General features: G+C 37.5%; 1 protein-coding gene across 1 annotated transcript in view; it reads right to left on the bottom strand.

The window, feature by feature from the left end:
• Positions 1–23,701, bottom strand: part of LOC148954274 (DNA-directed RNA polymerase I subunit rpa1-like) — a 128,651-nt gene that overhangs the window by 29,115 nt on the left and 75,835 nt on the right. The window contains 4 exon segments of the mRNA XM_089086218.1: positions 5,363–5,470; positions 9,006–9,176; positions 20,865–20,993; positions 22,039–22,163. Coding sequence (XP_088942344.1) covers positions 5,363–5,470; positions 9,006–9,176; positions 20,865–20,993; positions 22,039–22,163 — 533 coding nt within the window.

Below are 23,701 nucleotides of genomic sequence, written 5' to 3'. Positions count from 1 at the left end.
AGATTGCAAAAGATTTCACTTTTTGGCCTTACACCTGGGACCAAACGTGGGCGGATCGTCTCAAATGGGGTAGTAAGAGGTCAAAATAAAGGATCTAAGGGCAAGTAGAGTTCTATGGGAAAAGATAAACTGAGGTGCTCTGAATAGAGTGAGATGGAAGAGAAGGGTGCACAGCTGTACTGGCCTCAACCGTTTTGATGCTACAATGATTTGTTAACAGTAAAAGTAGAAGTAGCAATAGCATCCTTATACCAAAAGGATACGAAGAGAGGAGAAGGGTGAGGATATTTATACAAACTCACTCTATCTCAGAGACGAATAACAACGAGTTTATAGAAGGCGAAAACACCAAACAACTAACGTGTTACTTTTCCAGTCAGTTTGAAGTCCATTTCTAGACATAAGAAAAGATACAAATACAGTTGAATTGAGCGGTAGAAAAGATTAACACAGGTCAATCAATCAATCAATCATTTATTACCCACAACTACAAGACAACAGGTAGTACAAGTGGAGTAAACATAATAAAAAAAAAGAAGAAAAACAAAAAAGAACTCAACAAACACAAGCAATTAAATTAAACTTAGAAAAGAACTGTAAAAGACCGTGGTCAGGGCCAATATTGCATCTGCAGAAAGCTTTTTGTGTAGGTCATCGAGCTTTTGAGTTACATCCTTAACATGGAAATTTTTAACTAGATACCAATTTCTAGTCTTTCGCGGCAGAGAAAGAAGAAATTTGCAAAACTTGAAATATATAACTTTGATCTTTTTCAAATCCTTTAGCTTAAGAACACAATTAACACCCAAAAAATAAAGTAAAGACTGATCAGAAAAAGTCGAGAATAAGCGCACAAGAGTTCTTCTACCATATTTCCGACGGATTTCTACAATTTCTAATTAACTGAACTGTATTTTTTGTTGCTGCATCAGTAACGATCTGTTTAAGAAAAAGAGATAGAGACTTAGAAACAATAATATCATGTCACTGAAAGGAACAAACAGAAATTACGGAAAATTTATTACATACCAGAGGAGTAGACGAAGACAGATTATAAGATAAGAATTCACACTTGTCAAGATTCAGGGATAGACCAATATTTAGGACAGACTGAGAAACTAAGGAAACCATCACATAAAGGGCAGACCTAGTACGACTAATCAACAGAATGTCATAAGCATAGGCAATGTAAGAAATATCAGTAGAACCGGAAAAATAAGTGCCTGAGATCTTTTCCAGAACAGTAGAAATACAAATTTTGAAAGCGGTAGGTGATAAAAGACCTCCCTGCCTAACACCACGAAGCACTTTAATAGTTGTTTCTGGAGAAGATTTCAGGCAGAGGTAAGAATTAGAATACCAAAACCGTAGAAGGTAAATAACCGAAAAATTAACACCAGAAAAAGCCAAAGAAAAGAAAAGCTGGTTATGAAAAACAGAATCAAAAGCCTCTGAAAGATCAAGTGTACAGAGATATACGCCTTGACCCTTAGAAGAATTAGAAAGTAGAATAGAAGAAAGGACATGATGAGCATGTTGACACCCCACACCAGGTCTGAAACCAAGTTGATTTTCACCAAAGAAAGAAATATTTCGAGGTAAATTAGGTAAAAGAATATACTCGAAGACCTTGCTAATATTGTAAGAAACAGATACTGGACGGTAGGAAGAGCAATCTGTTGGCAGTTTACCTCTTTTTAAAATTGAAGTCACGCTGCCAAACAAAAAGCTTTCCGGGACGACGGAAGATGCCAAGCACATCTGAAACAAACGCGCAAGATGTGACACAAGTTCAGCACATTGGGGAGTTAGATGCATTTTAGAGATACAAGCAGCATCAATAGATTTCGACTTAAGATGATTCAAAGCATTCAAAACTTCACAACGCGATATAGGCAAAACAAAGCGCTGACTTAGAAATCTAGGGACAATTTTAACAAACGCTTCACCAAACTTTCTATGAACAGAATAATTCAAAACGGAGAAAATCTTCGAATAATATGCATGCCAAGAACTTGGTGGAATAGCATTACTACTTACATCAGAATCATCTGATCAAGCCCTCGGTATCGGACACTTTTTAGATACTTCTTAAATTCTAGTTTAGCTTTCTGTTTAATAAGAAAAACATTACCAGACCTAGGCCGACCACAATCTGTCCAAATTTTTAGCCAAAATTTAGCTTTATTTTTAAAGGCCTTAAGGTTAGGGTCAAGTGACCAAAGAGGCTTTTGAGTATTCTTCCGGATTCGCTTTACTGGGACAGAATTTTTTTCAGCTTCTTTAATAGCAGAGAGGATAGAATGATAATATCGGTCTATTTCATACTTAGCATAAATAAAATTCTGACTACACTGCAAAAGCTGATAAGGAACATAAATCGTACTTAGAAGTGAAGCCAATGTTATAAGATAAACAGAAAAATTTGTAACATTCCAATCAGGATCATAAAACCAATTAGAACATACACCACGACTCCTAGAAATACTCCCAGAAAAAACAACAGACCTTATAAACAAAAAGATAGCGCAAGGTGATCAAGATCCTTCTCGGCCAAATGAGCCGTAACTGGCGAGTAGACTAGAGCTGCAGAACAAATTACGTGATAAATGTGTGATTTACTATCTGAATGATGAATATACATATAATCATGGGACTTCCAAACAATTTTATAAGCCGGGAGAGAATCAAAAAGCTGACCATTCCTTACATTATCAGAAACCAGATCGGTATTAAAATCACCAGCAATAACAAAATGCAACCCGTTATCCGATATCTTTTGAATTAAAGTTTTAAGACTTTACAAGCACAAGAGAAATTCTGAAGTGAACGAATGGAACGATCATTATATGGCAGATACACATTAATTTATACAATATTACCAAGATGCACCGCAAGAAAAGTGTCATCTGATTGGAAAAGCATAGGACTCGCACCAGAAATATTTTTCTTAAAAACACAAGCTAAGCCGCCAGAAGGGCGGCCACGCGTAATTTTAGCTGGACACACAAAAACAACGTGATCACTCCTTCATCTCAGAAAATTTTCGCTAAAGGCAGTCAGTAAATGTTCTTGGAGACAAACAACGTCGTAATTAACATACATATCATCAATAAAAGTCCTTGCCTCTTGTTCTATTAATATTAAATGAGACTATACTTATGTCCGGATTCATTTCTGAGAATAGACCTTATCAGTGATCTTCTTAATCACAGGGCATCGTGGGCTGTAAGAACGATGAGATCCTCCACAATTGGCACATTTTGGAGATTCCGTACCACGATCGCTGTTCGTAGATAAATACAGTCCAGCACAACGAGCGCACTTAGGAGTGCTACTAGTACATGCACTTTCCAAGTTCCCAGGGGAATGACACTTGAAGCAACACTTTTGCAATTGCTTGAACTCATAAACACGGAAGTTTTCATACCCAATCTTCACACCGTTTCGCAGAAATTATCCTTTGGAAAGCGCGTCTGCAAATTCAAGCTTAACCGATTTACTGCTTTCAAATGGACTAGACCCGATTATATCGAACTGGTTCCGTAGCATTTCAAGGTCAAAATCAGACTGGATTTCTCGAAAAACACCAGGGTATATTTTAGATAAAACTTTCACACCAGAGCCAGGTAGAACCTCTTTTGCTGATTTGCAAAAATCCTCAGCTGCATATTTCTCAATATTTACTGTCCGCTGGTTTTCATTTGCTCGTACGCTGGTAACTATCTGATGACCAAAAATTGAGTCTTTTACTAATTTCAGTTTTAGCAAGCCATTATGCTTAGGTGGCGGATCAGAGGTCCAAACTGTAGTATGTGTATCACACGCAGCAGGTTGGTTATTCACTGGTAATTGAGGAAAGTTCAGATTATCCGAATCAATCTTGGCAGAAACTAGCAAAATCGCTTGCTGAAGGCTCGTAAGCTTGGCTGTGACGTGTGTAAACGCAGTAGCAGAGATAACGGGGACTTCTGTTGGCCTTTTGATGACAAAACAAGGGAGCTGTTTTCCATCGGCATTACATTTCTTCATAAAGTCTATAATATCTTGCAGGTGACTGAGAATTGCATTAGTGCCCCTTCTGACAGGGGGATCATTTTCATTCACAAAACTCCATAGCTTTGCTCTCTCTGACTTAACAGTTTTCAAATCTTTAAAAAAGTCCACTCCTTTCCGTAAAATAACGGCTTCATCAACACCACTTAAATTTTCAAAAACAAAGTTCAACAGCGGTGAATATAAAAGCTCGGAAACGCTCATCTCGTTATAAATTCACTTCAAAGATAATTTAAACCAACACACGCGAAGTACACGTGATGGTCAGGCGACGAGCGTTGAATAATAGTAAATTAAGTTCATTAAAGATAAACTTGCCACACAGGTTTGTTTATAATCCACGAGAAAGCTTTTTTTTCGTCTGCATTGATATAATCCTTTGCAATAGGTTTGAATCCAAAACAGGTCTTTTCACTATGAACTCTGAATGAACACTGAGGTCGGGGTTATTAGTTTCGGTTATATGGTTAATAACGAAAAGGTTATGGCTATTAAGCTGTTTAAAAAATATTTAAGAGCAGTAAGTAAAAGTGGGTTAACAAACTTTTTATAGCAAATACTAGTTATTAGGAACTTGAAAAGACAATCGGGCTATTAATGCTAGTTTGTTGGGGAAAAACAACTCAATCTGTCACGAAAGGGCCTAATTTTAGCTGCACTAAGAGAAAGTTGCAGTTCCACCATTTTTGTACAAGGTCAGTTGCTGCTGTCGAGTTGTCAATCTGAAAATTTATAATAAATATTTTTTACAAACTGGTTCTGATTATTTACCAGGTTTTTTAAATGACATATTACCGGAAAAAAAATCGATAGTGTGCCATCACACTGAAGAAATATTATCAACCAACAATCGTTTTATGGCAATCCTCCCCTTGAAAAGTCTTCTGCTTCCCATTCTTCTCTCCCGACAAATGACCAACATTTGTTGTAGTCTTTGTTGACAACCGAAATCCATCACCAATAAGAAATATTGCCGTGCTTCCCATCTGAAAGAACCATTCAAATTTAGGCCTCTCCCCAATAAATACTTTGTCGATTTTTGGCCCTTTTTTCAAAGATTTCAAAAAATGAGTGAATTATACTAGAAAATATAAGAAAATACTAACAAGAGATTTCGAAAGGGGGACCTGCCCTTGGATGCAGAACTACTTGTTTACATAAGAAAGGAGCCACACTTAGTTCAGAAATGCCTTGCAGTGCTTAATTGTCCATAATTTTATTTGACAAAAAAAAAAAATTGAAATGAACGGTTTTACCATATATTTTTGCTAGTTGGCTGCTTTAAAACTGTATATTTTGCACCTACCTTAACTTTAGCCTTGAACTGATCCGAGGTGGCACCAAGACATGAGAAAGGAGGGACGTAATGCAACAATGGTCGGGAGTCACCCTTTTCCGTCTCCTCTCTTTTAGCCTGATAAAAAAAAGATTAGCTGAAAAGGCACATAAATCAACAAACTAAATATTATTAAACGCAGGTTTTTTTTTTATCTTGCTCTATATTTGGAATATATGTAGAATTCGCTTGTCCGTAGTTGCCATGCCACATAATTCAGCAGTATGATCAGAAGTATACTGATTTTTTTTTTTTTTTTTTTTTTAGCCTGGTTAAAACAGCTGACTTCTGTTCTTGACGAGTGTATCCAATAGGCAATGGCAACATGCCAAATAAGAAAATAATTATTACTAATGACCCTTGTTCACAGGGGAAAAACCCACTTGAATCTGTATCCAATAGGCAATGGCAACATGCCAAATAAGAAAATAATCATTACTAATGACCCTTGCTCACAGGGGAAAAACCCATTTGAATCTGTATTCTTTTCCTGGGAAAAATGATTTACAACGACAGATCAAGAAATATTGGCTAATATTGACCACTGACTTCCTTGTATAAGCAGGGGGAAGCAACGGACGGTTTCCTGTAACCAACGATGTCCCGAAGGAGTGTACCCTAAGAATTTTTAACCAGTAAAAGCTTCCCTGAGGATGAAAACTTCGATACAATCATTGGTTAAATTCAGTAAATTTACCGAAACACTTTCAGTAAATTACGCCATAATTCGGTAAACGTGCTTAGTTCACTGCAATGACCCTAACGAACCCTAAAATTTACCCTGACGGTTCTAATCAGTTCAACTCAGGTATACAACAATTTAACAATACAATAATTTAAAATCCCTAAGGCTAAAGCAATAAGAGGAAGCTAATGATAAATAACATGGATATGAAGAATAAGAATTATAAATGAATTCACAGACATTAACAAGGTTCACTTGACCAGTCCAATTTAACACCAAATTCCAGGGGCCAATAATTACCATAAAGTTTTCCTCATATTTCAGCAGCGTCCTCCGTCATGAGAAAAGCGTCCCAGCCACTTACAAATACACATATTAAAATATAAATATATACTTCATTATCAATCTCCATATCACCTTTGGATAGCTTTTTAATTTTTTTTCAATGCACCCACTTTCACCCTTCTTTTAGCTCGTTTTATTATTATATTTGAATTCTATTTTCTTCTCTAAACATAAAATAAAATCTGACCTAATAATGACCATTAAGCAGCATCTTTAGTAAAAAAAAAAACACAAATGATGCTCGTGCTTTTAAAAGGGTTGCAGAATGAGGAGGGAGATATTTATTGGCGAAAATCTTTGTTCGTTCAAAGTTTCATCTATTGCTTTAGAGTAACTACTGTTCGGTTTAGCCCGACTTATTACGTTACTTCATTTCTGCTCGTCTCAACATAAAATTTTTACTTTGCTCTTTTACAAAGAAAAAAAGTAGTAAAAGCACTAGCAGCAGCTATTGAGAGGCCTGATCGGTAGGCGTTATTAGAATATCTAGAAAAGCACTATTTATTCTCTGTTTTCTGTCTATCTCACACTAGACAAAAAACTCTGAAAGACTTTTCGGAAAAAAGAAAGAAAAAAATTTAATCTTTGAATATTTGTGATATGATGGTGCGTGTCTTTTTACTGATCACTTTGATGTCGCTTTCTTTCTCTTTCCTATTTTTGCTTTTGAAGCTGTGGTATAGCGAGATTTTTTGTTTGCTTTGAGACCGCTGACAAATTGCCCAGGAGGGTGAATTCAAAACATTCAGATTTGAATCTTCCATTTTTCAGCTGTCTCGTTTTGTTTGCTGCCTCGCTAGTTTTGAATCTTGCGAACCTTCTGCCTTGTTTTCGGGCAGCAGGTAAACACCCAGCTCAACATAATGCGCTTTCAGAGCCCCAGATTCAACATGAATCTCCTACAGGCAGTTTTCAGCCACCATGCTCTCTCTCTCGGATTCAGCCTAGATTTGTTGAATCTGAAACCCGTTGAAATATCGAGTCCATTCTCGGGGTTCCAAAATTCTTGGCGCTTAGATTAAAAAATGAGCCCCAAAAGTGAATTCAGAGCTGAATTGTTGGAAAGAAAAACAACTAAAAATCTAATGGAAAATAACAGAGATCAAGTTAAAAAAATCACTGAAAATTCATAAAAATCTAAAGTATTAGCCTATATAGTAACAAACACATATATATTTCTTGATACGATTCCAGTAGATGTATGAGAGTATTTGGGCTTAAACCCAGTCCATTCATTCCTTTGACAACTTTGACACTGAAGGATAAAAGTCTCTTAATTTTATAACTAATTTAGTGATATTTAATAATAAATCAAATTAACAAGATTTTATTAATAAAACAATTCTATTATATAATTACAAGCTTGCTGACGAGTCAACGAGTTGACACACCCTGAATACGGTAGCTACAATATCGCTCGGCGTATAGATTGCTAGTTTTAAAACTCTACATTGTATGAGATGTGCTGGCATATTGCCACTGCTACTCAGGGATGAAGGATCACGCTTCGTAAATGGGAATATCACCACCGCCATGATAGAAGTGGGCTTAATTTAACCATTACATCTTGACCTAGATCAGCAGATCTGGCAGGCAATACCTATGGGCATTTGAGATCTTTGTGCCATACACTACGGCACATGGGCCATGGGAGAAGTTCAAATTAATGGCTGGTGACAGTCCCGTTTAGAAAATAACACATACGGTCTTATGCCCCTCAAGGCATGGAAAGACCTAAGTCTAAGTAAGTATTGAATATGATAACGATAAAAAGGACATCGGAAACTGACGGCGTTTCAGTTACCACCTGGGATATTGCCCTATACCGCCCTATATTGCTAAGCAGAGATCAATCCACTGCGCTACCGCAGATTGAATGTATTGGTAATATTGAAATACCCATTATGTATATATTCTAAATAAAGTAGCTAATGTGAAATAAATAATTTTTTAGATCATAACAAAGATAATTGTATTGAGAAGTTATTAAACCATATACGATAAAAAGGACATCGGAAACTGACGGCGTTTCAGTTACCACCTGGGATATTGCCCTATACCGCCCTATATTGCTAAGCAGAGATCAATCCACTGCGCTACCGCAGATTGAATGTATTGGTAATATTGAAATACCCATTATGTATATATTCTAAATAAAGTAGCTAATGTGAAATAAATAATTTTTTAGATCATAACAAAGATAATTGTATTGAGAAGTTATTAAACCATATAAAAAAGTTTATGATAACATAATACTAATGTTAAACAAAATAACATTGAAAAATAAAAATAAACTAAACAAAATATAGCGAAACTTTGCTAAATTAGAGGACAGGAACAGGATATTAGGAAACAGGAACATTAAATTAGGGAACAGGAACAGGAAATTAGGGAGCAGGAAACAGGATGAAATGGGAATGTGAATAATAAAATTACCAAAGGGGACAATATAACTTGGTGACGTTAGATTGCCTAGGTGCGTTAAGGAGCGTCATTCTTGGATAAGCATATATGTTCAGAGTTCAGGGACCTCGTTAATTACCCATTAGTATCTGATGTTACTGCTACCAAACATAACCTTACCCGTTTTCTCATTTTGTTAAGCTTCTTCTTCTGACAAGCAGCTGCTTTATCTGGTATCCTGGACAACCTATTTTTGTATACATGAAGATTATCTGCTATAAGTTTCAAGTTGTTTTCATGATAAAGGGTATTTGATTTAGAAGGATCAATTCCATCAGATCCATATAGAACCTGGAAAGGGGAAATTATTAATTGAAGAAAACAATTAGCTGGTAACACGTACCTATCGGATCGATTTGAAACAATACAAATCAAACTTTAGATTATCAGCAGGAAACTACCCGTTTACACAGGTCGTGTTAATTTCAAGTTGTATAAAATTCCCACATGCAAAAGTTAGGTTTATAAGAAAATGTTGATACACAATATTTACAATATATAACTGAGTGTAGGTGGGACGTAGCCAGCCAGTAATAAAGCTGGAAACTATGCCATACTATCAATGGTAAAAAAAAAAAAAAAAAAAAACAATTTCCTCGGAGAACGGAGATAATCTCAGCGAATTTGTTTTTGAATGATCACAAGAGAGTATTCTTTTTTTTTTATCTTTTCTTACATAGGGGTCAAAAACTAAATCTCATTATAGAAACAGTAAGTTTCATTAATATGTAGTTTAGTTATTTATAAGTAGTGAAAACGAATTATAAATAGTAAAAAACGAGTAAGTTGAAAAAAAAGCATAAAAACGAATTTTATAATTAGTTTGGTAACAGTATCCTGCTTTATCTCACAGCTCGAGGATTAAATTGGAATAGTCAGAAGAAGTTTCTTTTATCGAGGGGGAGGGTAGCAGGACTTCAAATTTTGTAGGAAGGGGACAAAATATTCGTTCTTCAGTCACCACAAAATAATATACGCTACTTATTTTTCTTTTTTTTATACCTGTAGTTTGGCAGATTTTTGATAATTTGAAATTATAATTGAGCGACAACAAAATCTATTACTACATGATCGAAAAAAAAAGGAATCTTAGGTTCGCATCAAAAAATTTCCAGGCTGTAGATTTCAGTACAGCTAAATCAAAATCAAGATTCTTTATATCTGACACTTTTAGATATAGAATGTAATAGTAGTACAGAGATTTTACAAGGGATAAAAGGGGACTCACTGGAATTCTACAAGGATAGAAAAATTCATTCAAACTAAACATGAAAGACGAGAGCTCCAGCTTCAGTGATACATCCACACAAACTTAAACATTAAGGCAGGGTATAATTAATTTTTCTATGGGGGTGGGGGGATCTGCAAACGACTCTGTTTTCAAATTATCCTAGAGGTCCTTCATGCTGATTTTATAGGATAGCTCATTTCTTCCCGTCTGCAAGCATTCTTTCTTCCTGTCATCAAAAAAGAAGTCTGCCCTATAATATGAGCTTAAAAACAGATTTTGATTTAAAGCATTTTTATAGAGGCTCTAGGACTGAAGCATTGGAAACAACAAATATATCAGAAATTGTCTCCAATTAAGTTTCTCCATAGTTACTCCTTCATGTGATAAGGGTTTGGATCTTTCATAATGGTTATGAAAAATGTAAAGAAGCCTTAATTTAGGACTACCGTTGGAATACTTGTCGCATTTAACTTCAGTAGCATTTCCTACCATAGCGATTTTCACGTTGGAGAACTGAAAAAAAAAGTATTACATCTAGCATCACAATAGGCCCCTGGTTCTACAGTTTAGCTCTAAACCCGTCATTTAAGTAACAAATTTGTCTAGGTGTAGTGGTTAAAACATTCTCGCGGTCCCCTGAGAGCAGAAGGCACACATAGGGACCTTCTATTGCTAATTTCAGTAGCCATCCAGCCACCGGCCGCCCAGCGCAGTGGTTGCGGTGTAATAACTTAAATACGTTGCCAAGATTTGATGGACTGAACCCAGTATTGGCGGCCAAAAGCATCCCCGGAGGACAATTCCCATTGCCATACAAAGCACCGACCGTGATGTAGCAGGAGATCCCTTCAGAGGCAATGGGAGAAAAAAGTTCTCTTTCTATTATCTGTTCTGAGAATCAAATGCAAATTGCCACCTGACGGCTAGCAAATAGTAGGTGTCTCTTCGCTCTATTTTGAGGGACGAGTGTTGCCGGTCGAAGACTTTTAGAAGCTGGAGAGTGGGGTTCTCAGGAAGGTTCATCTATTATTACAATAACGAATATGCTCTTTTTGGAAAGTTTTTGTCAAAAATATAATATAAAAATTAAAAGACTTCTGTTTGTATTCAAAGACTGAGTAACATACTATTTTAGAACACAATATTCCAGGTACTTAAATTGTATACATAAAATTTATATAAAAATAGATATATGTGTCAAAAATATACATTTAGTACTATGACCACCAGCTAACGTTGCCGTTTTACGTTACCTTTAAGCGTCAATGTACCCTTAATACCGTTTAGCGTTAAACGACAGCTTAATTAGACTGGCAAACACTGTTCGCCCACCTCACCGCTTTTGTCATCTTCAACCACCCCCACCCAGTCTTTTTTTATAATCCTGTCCCACAGGTACGGCCTGTTCCAAAACATTTAAAAAGGTACCCAGGCGAAGGGCCTATTTCCTGGATGTTGGGCGCTTCTCTTATCTCCGTGCAAAACATTTCAAAATTCTTTCCCTCTCCAATTTTGCCATCTTTGTAACTGCAAACAATCTTCTTCCTTCCAAATGCCATGGAGATTAAAAATGAAATTTGATTGTTTGAATGGCAAAGTGGAATCTTGTGCAACCTTACTACTAGTAACAACTCACCGCAGCACCAATCTAGCAGAGGCCAACACAGCTACGCACGCTCATCTGCCATCCCAATCTATTCAAAGCCTCCCTCTTTACACCATCCCACGAATGTCCTATTTCCCTTAAATCTTTCTTTCTGACTTCCTCCCTCCCTCGCGGACGATCTACTTTGCGTTTAGCCCTAGGCAGCTGACCGAAAAAAACAATCTTCGGCAATCTGTCATCCTTCATGCGCAGAACGTGCCTGAAATATATTGCTTTTACCCCACAATTAACTGGTCATCAAACTATCCCAAAACCTCATAGATATATTTAACACATTTCAAATTACAGAAACAGAAAAGAATAAAGTGGATGCATATCTAAAAAAATTCAGTGAACATATGCTCACTTACATTTTCAAACCCCATCATTTCTCGATTCAATTTTCACAAACGAAATCAAAACGAAGAGAGACAATTGAATCATATATGACAGCACTAAAGCTACTGGCCCTAGATTTTGGAAACAGTTCAGACGAAATGGTGAGACAGATTGGTATAGATAGAGATAGCGACAAGATAAGAGAAAGACTGTTAAGCAAAGGTGGAACACTGACACTAATAAAAGCTATTGAAACAATTCGAGCATTTGAAACAGTAGTGGAGACCCATGCACGAATGAAAAACGAACAAAGTAACGATGCTATAAAGCGAGAAGTGGAAGCCATACGCAAACAAACAGTGTTTACTCCCTTGAACACAAATGCCCTGCAAAAGGGAAAATCTGAGCCAAATGTCGGAAGCCGAACCCTTTTGCACAGGTTTGCAAAAGCAGGCCAGTCAATGAAATGGAAGGTTTTACGACTGAGAATGAAGAAAATAACCAGTACTTCATGGAAGCTATTGACTCTATAATTGATACAGTGCAAAAGCCAATGATTATAGTTAACCTGCCTGAATACTAACAAGACATAAACTTCAAAATTGATACAGGAGCTGATGCAAACATTCTCCCAGCAAACGAATTTAAATCATTGTAACCAAGGCCTACTTTGCTTCTCAGTGAGGATATCCTAACAAGCTATAGCGGATGCAGAATAAAGGAACTCGGAATTGCACAACTAGTGATTCAGCATAAGGACCGAGAACCACAGGTTCATGTGTTTCATGTTACGAGTGCCTGTGATTATTTACCCTTCCCATGATTTGAATAATTGCTATTACCTGTCGCCGAACCGGACCTCTTTTGGAGTAAGTTTTTAATTATTGTTGGACTTTACGGTATTGGAGTATTGGACTTTTTAAATGGGAACTGGTAATTGGTGCAAAGATGAACTGTTCTACAATCATATCCTGTGCTTTGTGCAGAAAAATCTTGCTAAAGGAGTTTTTCCTGATATGATAAAAGAGTACATGACCGATTTCTTCGAGTCTCCTTCTCTTTCTGAAACCCATAAATTTCTTTTTTAAAGCTCTTTTTTAATGACGTCCCTTCGAAGTGCGTAGGAGCAAATGCTGCATTGGACTGTGCTTCGGACATTATTTCTTCGCTTGTAAAATGCGATTCCCAGAACATAAAGCTTCTGGACTTTGTTATAAAATGTCCCAGCGAAGTGCCAATGATCCCTGTCAATGCCTTCAGTACCCTCAATGCCAAGGTGAACTCTTGTCTTGAACAGATGCGTGACATTGCATCTAAGGTTACTGCGGGCAGTCTTAAGCTTGAATCTTCTACTCCAAATACGGAAAAACTGTCATACGCTGTCATTGTAAGGAATCCACCCCCGGAGCTCAGTGACCCTAACCTATGCATGAAGAAGCTCGAAACATTGAATGGCCACGACGGGATCGTGACTCTGAAATCCAAGCCACAAAGCAAAAGCTGGGTTGCGATGATACGTGATAAGCGCTCAGCCGAAACGCTGGCCGCAGCTGTTACTACCTCCAATCCATGAAACCAAAGTGATGGATAAAAAGCCTCTAGCAATTGTCCGTGAAATACTCGATAACTATTCGAGAGCTGATTTAGAGGCATCAGTGGACGGACTTGTCAGTGCTAATCAAATCGGTCTTTCACGAACTTTTCGCCTCGAGTTTATCGACAAAGGTGCTCTGAACGCGGTCCTGGAATCGGGAATTCACATTGGATACGAAATTTTTCGCGCTAAGCCCTTTCAATCGATTCTGCGTCGATGCTTTCACTGTCAAAGTACTGATCACCTGATTGGAGCTTGTCCCTGCTCACCAGCATATCCCAAGTGTTCCAGATGTTCTGGCCCACATGTGAAATCTAAGGAAAACCCTTGCCAAGCGTCGCCAAAATGTGCAAATTTTACCATGGAACACATAAGTTACAGTCTGAAATGCAAAATTCTTCGATCGGCTTTCTATAACACTAATAAATGAATGCTCAAACTGAGTTTAGCTTTGTGTCCCTTAATATTAATGGTACAAAAGACAAGGATCTACTAATTAATGAGCTGCTTGAAAATGATATTGTGTTTTTACAGGAGCACCTTCTCTCTAAAGTGAATGTTGATAGTCTAAAGCATTTTCGGACCCATTTTACCTTCTTAAGAGCCGCCGAGAAAACCCATGGTAGACCATCAGGAGGTCTGGCCATCTATTTCAGATATAACACTCAGTCGATACTATTGCAAAATGATGCTAACATATTAGCGATAAAATGTGGTGCACAACAAGTAATCTCGAAATCGAAAATACATTTTGCAAAACACGGCATACCAGATCAAATCACTTCAGATAATGGAGCTCGGATACCCCCAATCAAATGGGATGAGCGAAACGACAGTCCAGACTGCAAAAAGGATAATGACGAAAGCCTCAGAAATTCAAACAGATCCATATATTGCATTTTTAGAGCATCAAAATACTAATAATAATAATAATAATAATTTATTTATAACCCACTGCACAAACAATGTGATAAAAAGTGGAGTAAAGAGAAAGAAGAAGAAAAATAAACACACACAGCACTTAAAGTAAAATAAACAAATAAAAAGAACATTTAGTTAAAGAAACGAATAATAATAACATATTTCTTACCACTTACAAAAGGGAAAAAAAAATGAAGTACCAGGAAAGAAAACAAAAAAACTACACAAATAAGCAAAAAACACACAAAAAAGAAACAACAAATTAGCTAAACAGGCGGATAAGACAATGGTTAGGACCAAGACAGATTGGTGCATCATCAATTAAATTTGAACTTATTTTTTCCACTGAAAAAACAATATCTGTTGCCTGATACTGAATCATTAACTTCCGGTTCCGGAATAATCGTGGTAAATAAAGTAAAAACTTGCAACAACAATGGTAATCAGTCTTGGCCCTTTTTACGTCACCTTTGTTCAGAAGCATATATATACACCAGAGCAAAATAACACGGAATGGTCGCAAAAACTCGAGTACAGCTTTGTTAGCTCTTGTCGCCGGAAACGTCCACGATTTCAAACAATTTTAGAATATCCCAGTCTAAGCTTATTCTTAATACTACGGATTGTCTGAAACCGAAAAGAACTTAGTAAATTGCAGACAGAGATCCCGAGCCATCGAAAAGAGGTGACTTAAGGTATAGGAAAAGAGCTGCAATCCAAAGGATGAGACGCACTAATCCCATTAAAAATAAGATATTCATATTTATCAACATTAAGGAAAAACCCAATACTTGCAAATGCAGCGGCGACGGATCGGACAGAGCGTGCTAAACCAAGCTCAGTTCGGCTAATAAGAAGCAAGTCGTCAGCATAAGCTAAGTATGATACGTCTGTAAATCCCGTAAGGCAAGAACTACGTATACCAGACAAAACATGTTCAATAGAAGCGCTAAAGATATGGGGAGAGAGAACTCCCCCCTGCCTAACTCCACACTTAACTGGCATACGTCCGAAAAATCCCCACTTCCTGACTTTAATCTTAGATATGAATTTGAATACCAAAACTATAGAACAAGAATCACAGACGTATTCACACCGAGTTGACTAAGGGCATAGAAAGCTTAAGCATGGCAAATACTATCGAGCGCTTTAGATATATCAAGAGTAAAAAAATGAAAACTATAACTATTTCGAGTGGCTTCCATAATTAGCTGCACTAAAACATGGCGAGCATGTTGACAACTCAAATCTGACCTGAATCCAAATTGGTTAGCCTCTCAATTTGCAAATTCATCAATGTGTGGAAGCAATACATACTCAAATAATCTACCTAGAGTAGAGACGACAGTAATCAGCCCATAGGAATTGCATGCATGTAGATCTTTTCCTTTTTTTAGTATAGAAGTAACGCTTCCACATAAAAATGAATGAGGGATAATAGACCTAGAAAGGCACATTTGAAATAATAACTGGAGATGTCATACAAGTTCAGCGGAACGCGGATCAAGATGAGCCGCACAAATATTATCAAGGTCACAAGCCTTTGACTTCAACTGTTGAAGAGATTTCACAATATTAGATTTTTCAACAGGAATAATATGTCTTTGTCTCACCCTATTAGGAAGAACCTTTGCTAGTAAAGCAGAAAAACGGCTATGAACAGCATATTAATCCTGGAAAAGAAGCGTACATAGTGATTAATCCACGACAATCTTGGAATAATATCACTGGAGAAAGAATCTTCGAGTTTTGACGCATTCAGCACACTTTTCTACTGTTTACCATTAGACGGGAATTCAGCGCCCGAAAACCGAACTGCACGAAGATGACACTTATAAGCCGATTTTGTTTTCTGCTTGGTGCTAAAAACTTGCCCACTAGAAGGTCTATCGCAAGCAATCCAAAACTTTAACCAAAACCTGGCTTGATTCTTAACTTTCTTAAGTTCCGGATCACACTTCAAAAAAGTCTTGAGGGGTGTTAAGTCGCACGCGAATAAACGGAAAATGTATTGCTTCAGCTTGTTTAATTGAAGAGATGATATTTCGATAGTAAGCATTTAGCTGACCACGGACATCATTGACAAAATAACCGGCACCAAGAAGATGGAAAGGCACAGAGATATTGGATAACAGCAAAGCGAGAGTCGGAAGATAGAGTGACCAATTTCCATTACCCCAATCACGTTTGCAAGTCCATTTTTGAGGCTTAGGAGGAGCACTGAAGCTGATTTTAGAGCTAATAGATAGATCAAAAATAAGAGGGAGCTGGTCATAGTCACTCTCCTCATCGTCGACATGAACATCAGAGGAACGAAGAAGGGGCGAACACACACAATGGTCTAGATCAGAAACTGCAGCCCTATTATGGATATATGAGAAGCTGCAATCTTCGTTTATAATCCTATGCGCAGCTGGTAGAGCATTTAGCAGGGTCTGAGAACGACTGTACGGTAAGTGAATGTTGCAATTCAGATCACTGGCAAGTAGCCATGAGTAGCCAAGTGATTCGATGCCACTAATTAGACCTTGTAGCTTATCACAAGACTTGGCAAAGCTCGAGAACGACTGTATCGATTTTTTATCATGCGGCAGGTAAGCATTTATTAGGACAGTGTCACCAAGTCTTACAGCTAGAAATTGCTCAGATGAGTGGTGGCACACCGGGTATAAATGTGCAAGAGTCCGTTTGATATAAAACGCGAGACCACCAGAAGGCCTACCCCGAATCCGTCTAGCGTTGGTACTAAAGACAATGTGATCACGATTCCTTCGCAAAAAGTTCAGGCTACAGGCAGGAAGCAAATGTTCCTGCCGGAAAAGGACATGAAGACGGCTCAACTTTTCTTCCAGGCTTGTCACTTTATCTTTAGTCCCGTTAATGTTAAACGAACACACAGAGATTTTGCGAAAGTTCATTTATGAAGGCGCCCGGTAACGTTCTTAACAAGAGCTTGGAGACGGGGACAGCGAAAACTAAATGCCACATGATCACCTCCATAGTTTGCACATTTTATAGGATTTGTAGAAGGGGTTTCCTTGCAGTACTCATGAGGACCGGGGCATCTGGAATATTTATGGGAGGTACTGGGACAGTTATCAATTAGATACTCAGGAGACTGGCATCAGTTAATATTCAACTTTCAGTCCCAATCTAAGAGGTGAAATAAGAGATCCTTGATCACTAAAAGCAATCTTGACACACCGTGAATTGCCAATCTGGGTGGCTTCAATAACCGCAGAACAGTTCTTGAACAGAGATAAATCAAACGAGTCGCCAATCCTTTTCGCGAGTCCGTAAAACTTCTTTTCCACAGCCTTCACATCTGATCCGTGCAAGACCAAACGGGCTGAATCGCAAAAGCCACTTGCCACAACACTGTCAATATTCACTTTTATTCTGTCCCCCGAGGCGCGAATATTCTCAACGCATTCATGTCCGGCAATTTCATCAATCACAGCTGAAAGACACGGTCGATAATCCCAGTACTGCCATCACAACTGCAGCCAAAAATAATCACAAAACATATTTTTGAGAAAGCTAGAGAGAACAGAGTGTTCATAACAAGAACCCCAAGGAGCTGAGAGGTGCGCCCAGGAGCAAAATCGTCGTTGAAATTTGATAAAAGTAGATGGCACAAAGGTGTAGTAGAAAAGAGGTTGAAGCAGCCAGAGCGCTCATACATGGTACGTATGGAAGATGGCAGCTTGCTTCGTAGAAACAGACACCATCTACATCCCAGCTTAGAACCAATCGCAACGGAGTCAGCACTTACACCAACATATCCAGCAAAGGCCAGATATTTTAACCAGTACCCAGGACAAGACATACACCCAAATGAAGCAGCAATAGAGGGTGATGGACTAATGCATGTTCAAGGTTATTCCAATGTCGGAATGCCTAACAGGAACGACAAGGCTGAAATACCAAACATTAGGGAGTCAAAGAGGTGAGCTCTCTCCTTACATGGAAATACCCCCTGAAACTAGAACACAAGCCGCACCACCCCAGGGAAAAACCACTCGCTCTGGTGGACTTTCCAAACCACCTGTTCGCACAAACCTGAGCATAGACTGTGACAATGATATAAGCCGCTAGCCAGTCTGCCCATGACCCAAAATATTTTTACACGAGGAGGAAGATGAAATATATTGCTTTTGTTTGCTTACTTTTTATTTATTTGCTTGTTTTTGCTTCTGCTTATGTGCTTCATTTATAGGTAGTGGGTCTCCATTAAATGCTTATATTTAAACCTGAAGTCTGACGAGGCAATACGTTACAGAGCCCTAGTCATCTATACTTTTCTCTCATTATAGCCCTAGAAAGCGGGATCGAACCACACTTTTCGCAAGCCTACTGTTTGAAATACGGTCAGTCAGCTGGGTACCCAGAACAATCCCTAGGCGATTTCTCAGGAAAGCATATAGCAAATCTTCATCCGCTTTTCGGAGTGCCGATGCTGCAGAACCATATTTGACCACTGTCATCACTATATCTTCCAATATTCTAATTTTGGTTTGTAGACTTATCTTCCTATTCTTCCAAACTTTTTTTTAACTGTGAAAAAATACACTAAGCCTTGGCTATTCTACTTTTAATGTCTTCACTGCTCCCACCATCTTTACTTATAATACTGCCAAGGTAACTGAAGCTTTCCACCTGATCAATCTTTTCCTTACCCAACATTACCTTTTTCATCTTCACTTATTCCTAGCCTTAGCGAATTAGGCTTCTTAACATTAACTTTCAAACCTATTCTAGCACCCTGAACTCACAAAACCTCTAAAAGTTCATTCATTTCGCCCAAACTTTCATTTAGGATGATTCAATCATCAGCATAATCTAAGTCCAGGAAAGTTTTTCCTCTCCATTTGATTCTATGTTCTCCCATTGCCTTTTCTGTGCTCCGTAAGACAAAGTCTATCGAAATGATCCATATAAAGGGGGATAGAACACAGCCCTGCTTAACTCCTGATTTAATACGAAACCAGCAGCTAACCTCATTTCCTACCTTAACTGCAGCAGTGTTACTCTCGTACATAGTACCAATCACTTTAATGTATTTGTCTGGTATATCATACAACGATAAGATCTTCGCTAAGCTCTTCTATCAACAGGATCGAAGGCTTGCTCCTAATCTATAAAACTGAGGACCAAAGCTGTTTGATAACTCAAGAACTTCTCCATTATTAACCTAAGAGTGAAAATTCGGTCGCCACATCCTCAACCTTTTCTAAAACCGCACTGTTCTTCTCTTATAACTTTGGCTACAAAATCTCTAAGTCTAAAAAGTATCATATTACTAAGTATTTTGCTACCTAAAGAGACCAGGCTAATGCCTCGATAATTACCACACTCACTCTTATCACCTTTCTTATACAGTGGTTTAATTATAGTTTTCCTAAAATCACTAGGTACTTCCCCTTTTTCAAAAATCATATTCATAATCTTCAGTAACTGACAGGATCAATACAACATCAATACAAGGGGGGCTTGTGCAACCTTATATTTCTTAACAAATTAGACATTTTAAAAGAAAAAGACCAACATGTAAATTTACGCGGTTTTTGGCAGTAGCGGGCGAGTAATATAAAAAAAAGAAACGTGGATAAAAATTAGCAAAATATACAGCAAAAATTCGGCACCGAACAGCTCACGAGGGCGTTGCTTTTCTTTGAAGATGTATTTTCTATAAGAATCAACAGATTGTTAATGTTTGAATTTCAACGGACGAAAAATGTTATCAAATTAAACTTAATAGTTCTGATTATTTGTTTTCATAGTTAAACATGGCAACACTGACGAAAATTTGATACTAACCTTAAAACTTCATAATTTTGAAACTACCAAAAGTAAAATCTTAGGAAACTGCAGTTTTTAGGTATAAATATGCCTAAGATGGGTCAAGGGACCAAAAAATATTTTTATTTTGATGTTCATTATACTTTAATATTCGTTCCATCGTTTTTTTTTCTATATATTTTTTTGCTATATGCACGATTGCACTGCAATTATTGTTGCACCACTCTAAAGAGCCCCACATTTTGCATCACCTTAAAAGAGACTATACTTTAGAACACCACCTTTGCAAGCAAATGTTTTCATTCTAACGAGTAATAATTGAATTATTTTTCAAGAAGAGAATTCATGATTTAGTCAAAATAATACTACACAAATGATTTACACATGGACATGGCAAGAGATTTTTCCATAGCGGCGAAGAGTTCACTGTCTTTGGTTAGAACTTACTTGTACTAGTCTATTAGCTGCATCTCTTATGCTACCATCGTGATGTATAGTCAGATCTTCTAGTTTCTTCATGAGAGCACGTTGCAAATAGCCTGAAGTAGCTGTTTTCACAGAAGTATCAACAAGTCCCTGAAAGAAAAAAAGAAATATTTTTTGTCACTCTGTTTAAGAAGGTTCTTTTCAGTGACAAGAGAAAGGTCAGCCATATTATTTAAATAAAACTTTACATGACGCTTCAGTCAGTTGCCGTGTGAACTATTTTTAGGGATAATTGAAAAAAAATCAACATTTCAATCGTAGCTGCTGCCAAAATTGAAACGAATTTTGAATAAAGCCAAACACATGACCGTAGAAACATCAAACATGTAATTGAAAAAAAAAAAAAAAAAACAAAGACAAAAAAAAGAAAGCAAAAGACAACACCTTTTCATCTTTTTTTTTCATATTCTATGCGCTACCCCAGACTAAGTAGAAAGTAATGACTCTCCCATGAATTTCTTTCCGGCCTTATCCTGTAGAACGATGATAGTAAATAGCTGGGAGCTTATTTGATCCAAAATTCTGATTCCTAGTTATTTATTAAGTAAATAAAAACGGATCTAAGGGTACCCAACGACTTTTTTGTGCCCAATGACACGTTCCCCCATGTTCCCTTTCCCAGGACTATGCCTGCTCAAGAATTCGTATCGAAATTTCAGTTTCAGTGACGCACTATGTGAACTATCCTTAGGGAGAGATGACAAAATAACAAAATCAAACACTGCAATCGAAGTTATAAGCAAAATTTAAAGAAGAGTTTGAAATTACCAAAACATGAAACAAATCCAAAAAAAGGAATATATTTTTATATTTCTTCCATGTTCTATACGCTACCCCAGACGAAGTGGAGAGCAATAGGTCTCGTATACATTTTTCCCCGGTCTCATCATTAAGAACGATTACCATACAAAGCCGGGAGAGAGCTGATTTGATCCATAATCCTGATTTGTGGTTTCCTATTAAGTAATAAAACGGATCAGGGGCACCCAATCCCATTTTTCGCACCCAAGGACACGAGCCCCCTCCTCCCAAGATTTCGTCCTCGAAGAGCATCAGAGCAAAATTCCAAACTGATCGTTAGAGGTGGCAAACTACTAAGACAAAAAACTAAGTGATATTATTAAATCCTACTTACACTGCGACCAGCCATAGTGGTGAAGACAATTTCAGTTGGATCCAATCCTGATGCATACGAATTCATAACAAAACCATTTGACTTCATGGATGGGTCCCAAGGATCAATGTTATGCAAAATTTGACCTGAAAATAGAAAACACTGTAAGTTGATGAAACCATAAATCTTTCTGTCGAGCTTTCTGATAAAAGTAGAACTTTCTTCGTGCACTTTACGAGCGTTTATATGCATAAAATAAGCTGGTCTTTTTGGAGAAAAGTCGAAGTTTCCTTGCCAAGCATTTTGAAAGGTATAAAAGTCAGAGACTGAAATAGTCGATTCAGCCAAGCCTCTTCATGCGTTTTAGATAATATTTGGGAAGTTTAAATGTTTATAGACAATATGTTTCGAAAATTAAGTGCTACATTCAGTTTTGCCGGGTGGATTTGGCATAGTTAAATATATCAGAACAAGAAACGCTCTTCGAAGCAAACTTTCCCTTAGACCTTAGTTCTTTCAGTGACACCGGAGCCAACCAGGGCGTCCATAAAGAGCCAACAATCATCCCCCAAATACCCTACTGCCCACACGTGTTGCAACTGGAGATTAGACTACCGTGTGGACGTGTTTCAGGCTCCACCTGTAGGTGCGCGGAAGCGTATAGTTCGAGTTTCGGATTTCCTCTGGCTGCCAGTCCCATACCGTCCTGGGATAGTCTATCATCCGCCACATGAAGGACAGGTTCCAAGTAACCCTATCTTCGTTGGTGTATGACATCTGTTACTAGGGGTTGGTATGATAGAAAGCGAGTTGTCTGGTTGGTAAAGTAGTCTCTCTAGCTAATATCTAATATCCTACGAAGACAGTTATTCTCAAATACAAGGATACTCTGTTCTTGCCACTGATTTAGACTCCAACATTCAGAGCTATACAGGAGGACGGGTAAGCCTTTTTTTGCATTTTAGCATCAGACTAATAAGAGAGAAGCACCATCTAGCGTCACCCAGGTGAATCATAAAGTTAGATATATAAACCTGGAAAAGAAATACGAGTCGTATTTATTTATTTTTACTTTTGCTTCACGCTGGATTTAAGATAAAAAGAGCCAGTTTTCCAAAAGAAAACAATAGGTATACTTCTGGTATGACGCAAAGCTCTTCATACTAGCCAAGCCCAAGCTGTCTCATGACTAATTAAAATACTTAGAAAACCAAAAAATATGCCTACTTTTAGAAAATCTAAGGTTATATGCATTTAGACTTAGACCTCCAATTGAAATTCAAGTTTTGATAAATTCAAATTAGGTTCGTTTTGAATTTTCTAGTTCTGCTGGATAACGCTGCACTGTCAGTGGCGCTAGTGTCTCTTATCAATTTCACTTACTATTTGGTCTATTCTAGTCAGTGATTTTATGAACAAGGTCTATTCAAGTCAGTGAGAAGTCTTTATGAACAAGACTTCTTTTGAGCCCTAATTTGCTCGATGTCCCTAAATCATACAATTCTATCAATCCATTTTACCAGGGGTACCTTATACAGACTTCAAATTTTAATAAGATGGCAGTGAGACTTGCTTACCTGATCTTGATTAAGACCAAAAGTTGACCAGCAGCTTGTACAAAAGAGCTAAGGCAAAGACTCACATGTGACTTAGAAGAATATAATAATGGAATGTATCAAATAAA

This window comes from Artemia sp. Qi Xiang Cuo, chromosome 3 (genome assembly GCF_049724085.1).
Source record: "Artemia sp. Qi Xiang Cuo chromosome 3, ASM4972408v1, whole genome shotgun sequence".
Classification (NCBI taxonomy): domain Eukaryota; kingdom Metazoa; phylum Arthropoda; class Branchiopoda; order Anostraca; family Artemiidae; genus Artemia; species Artemia sp. Qi Xiang Cuo.
The sequence above is the reverse complement of the archived record's forward strand: the minus strand, read 5'-3'. Positions and strand labels throughout refer to the sequence as shown.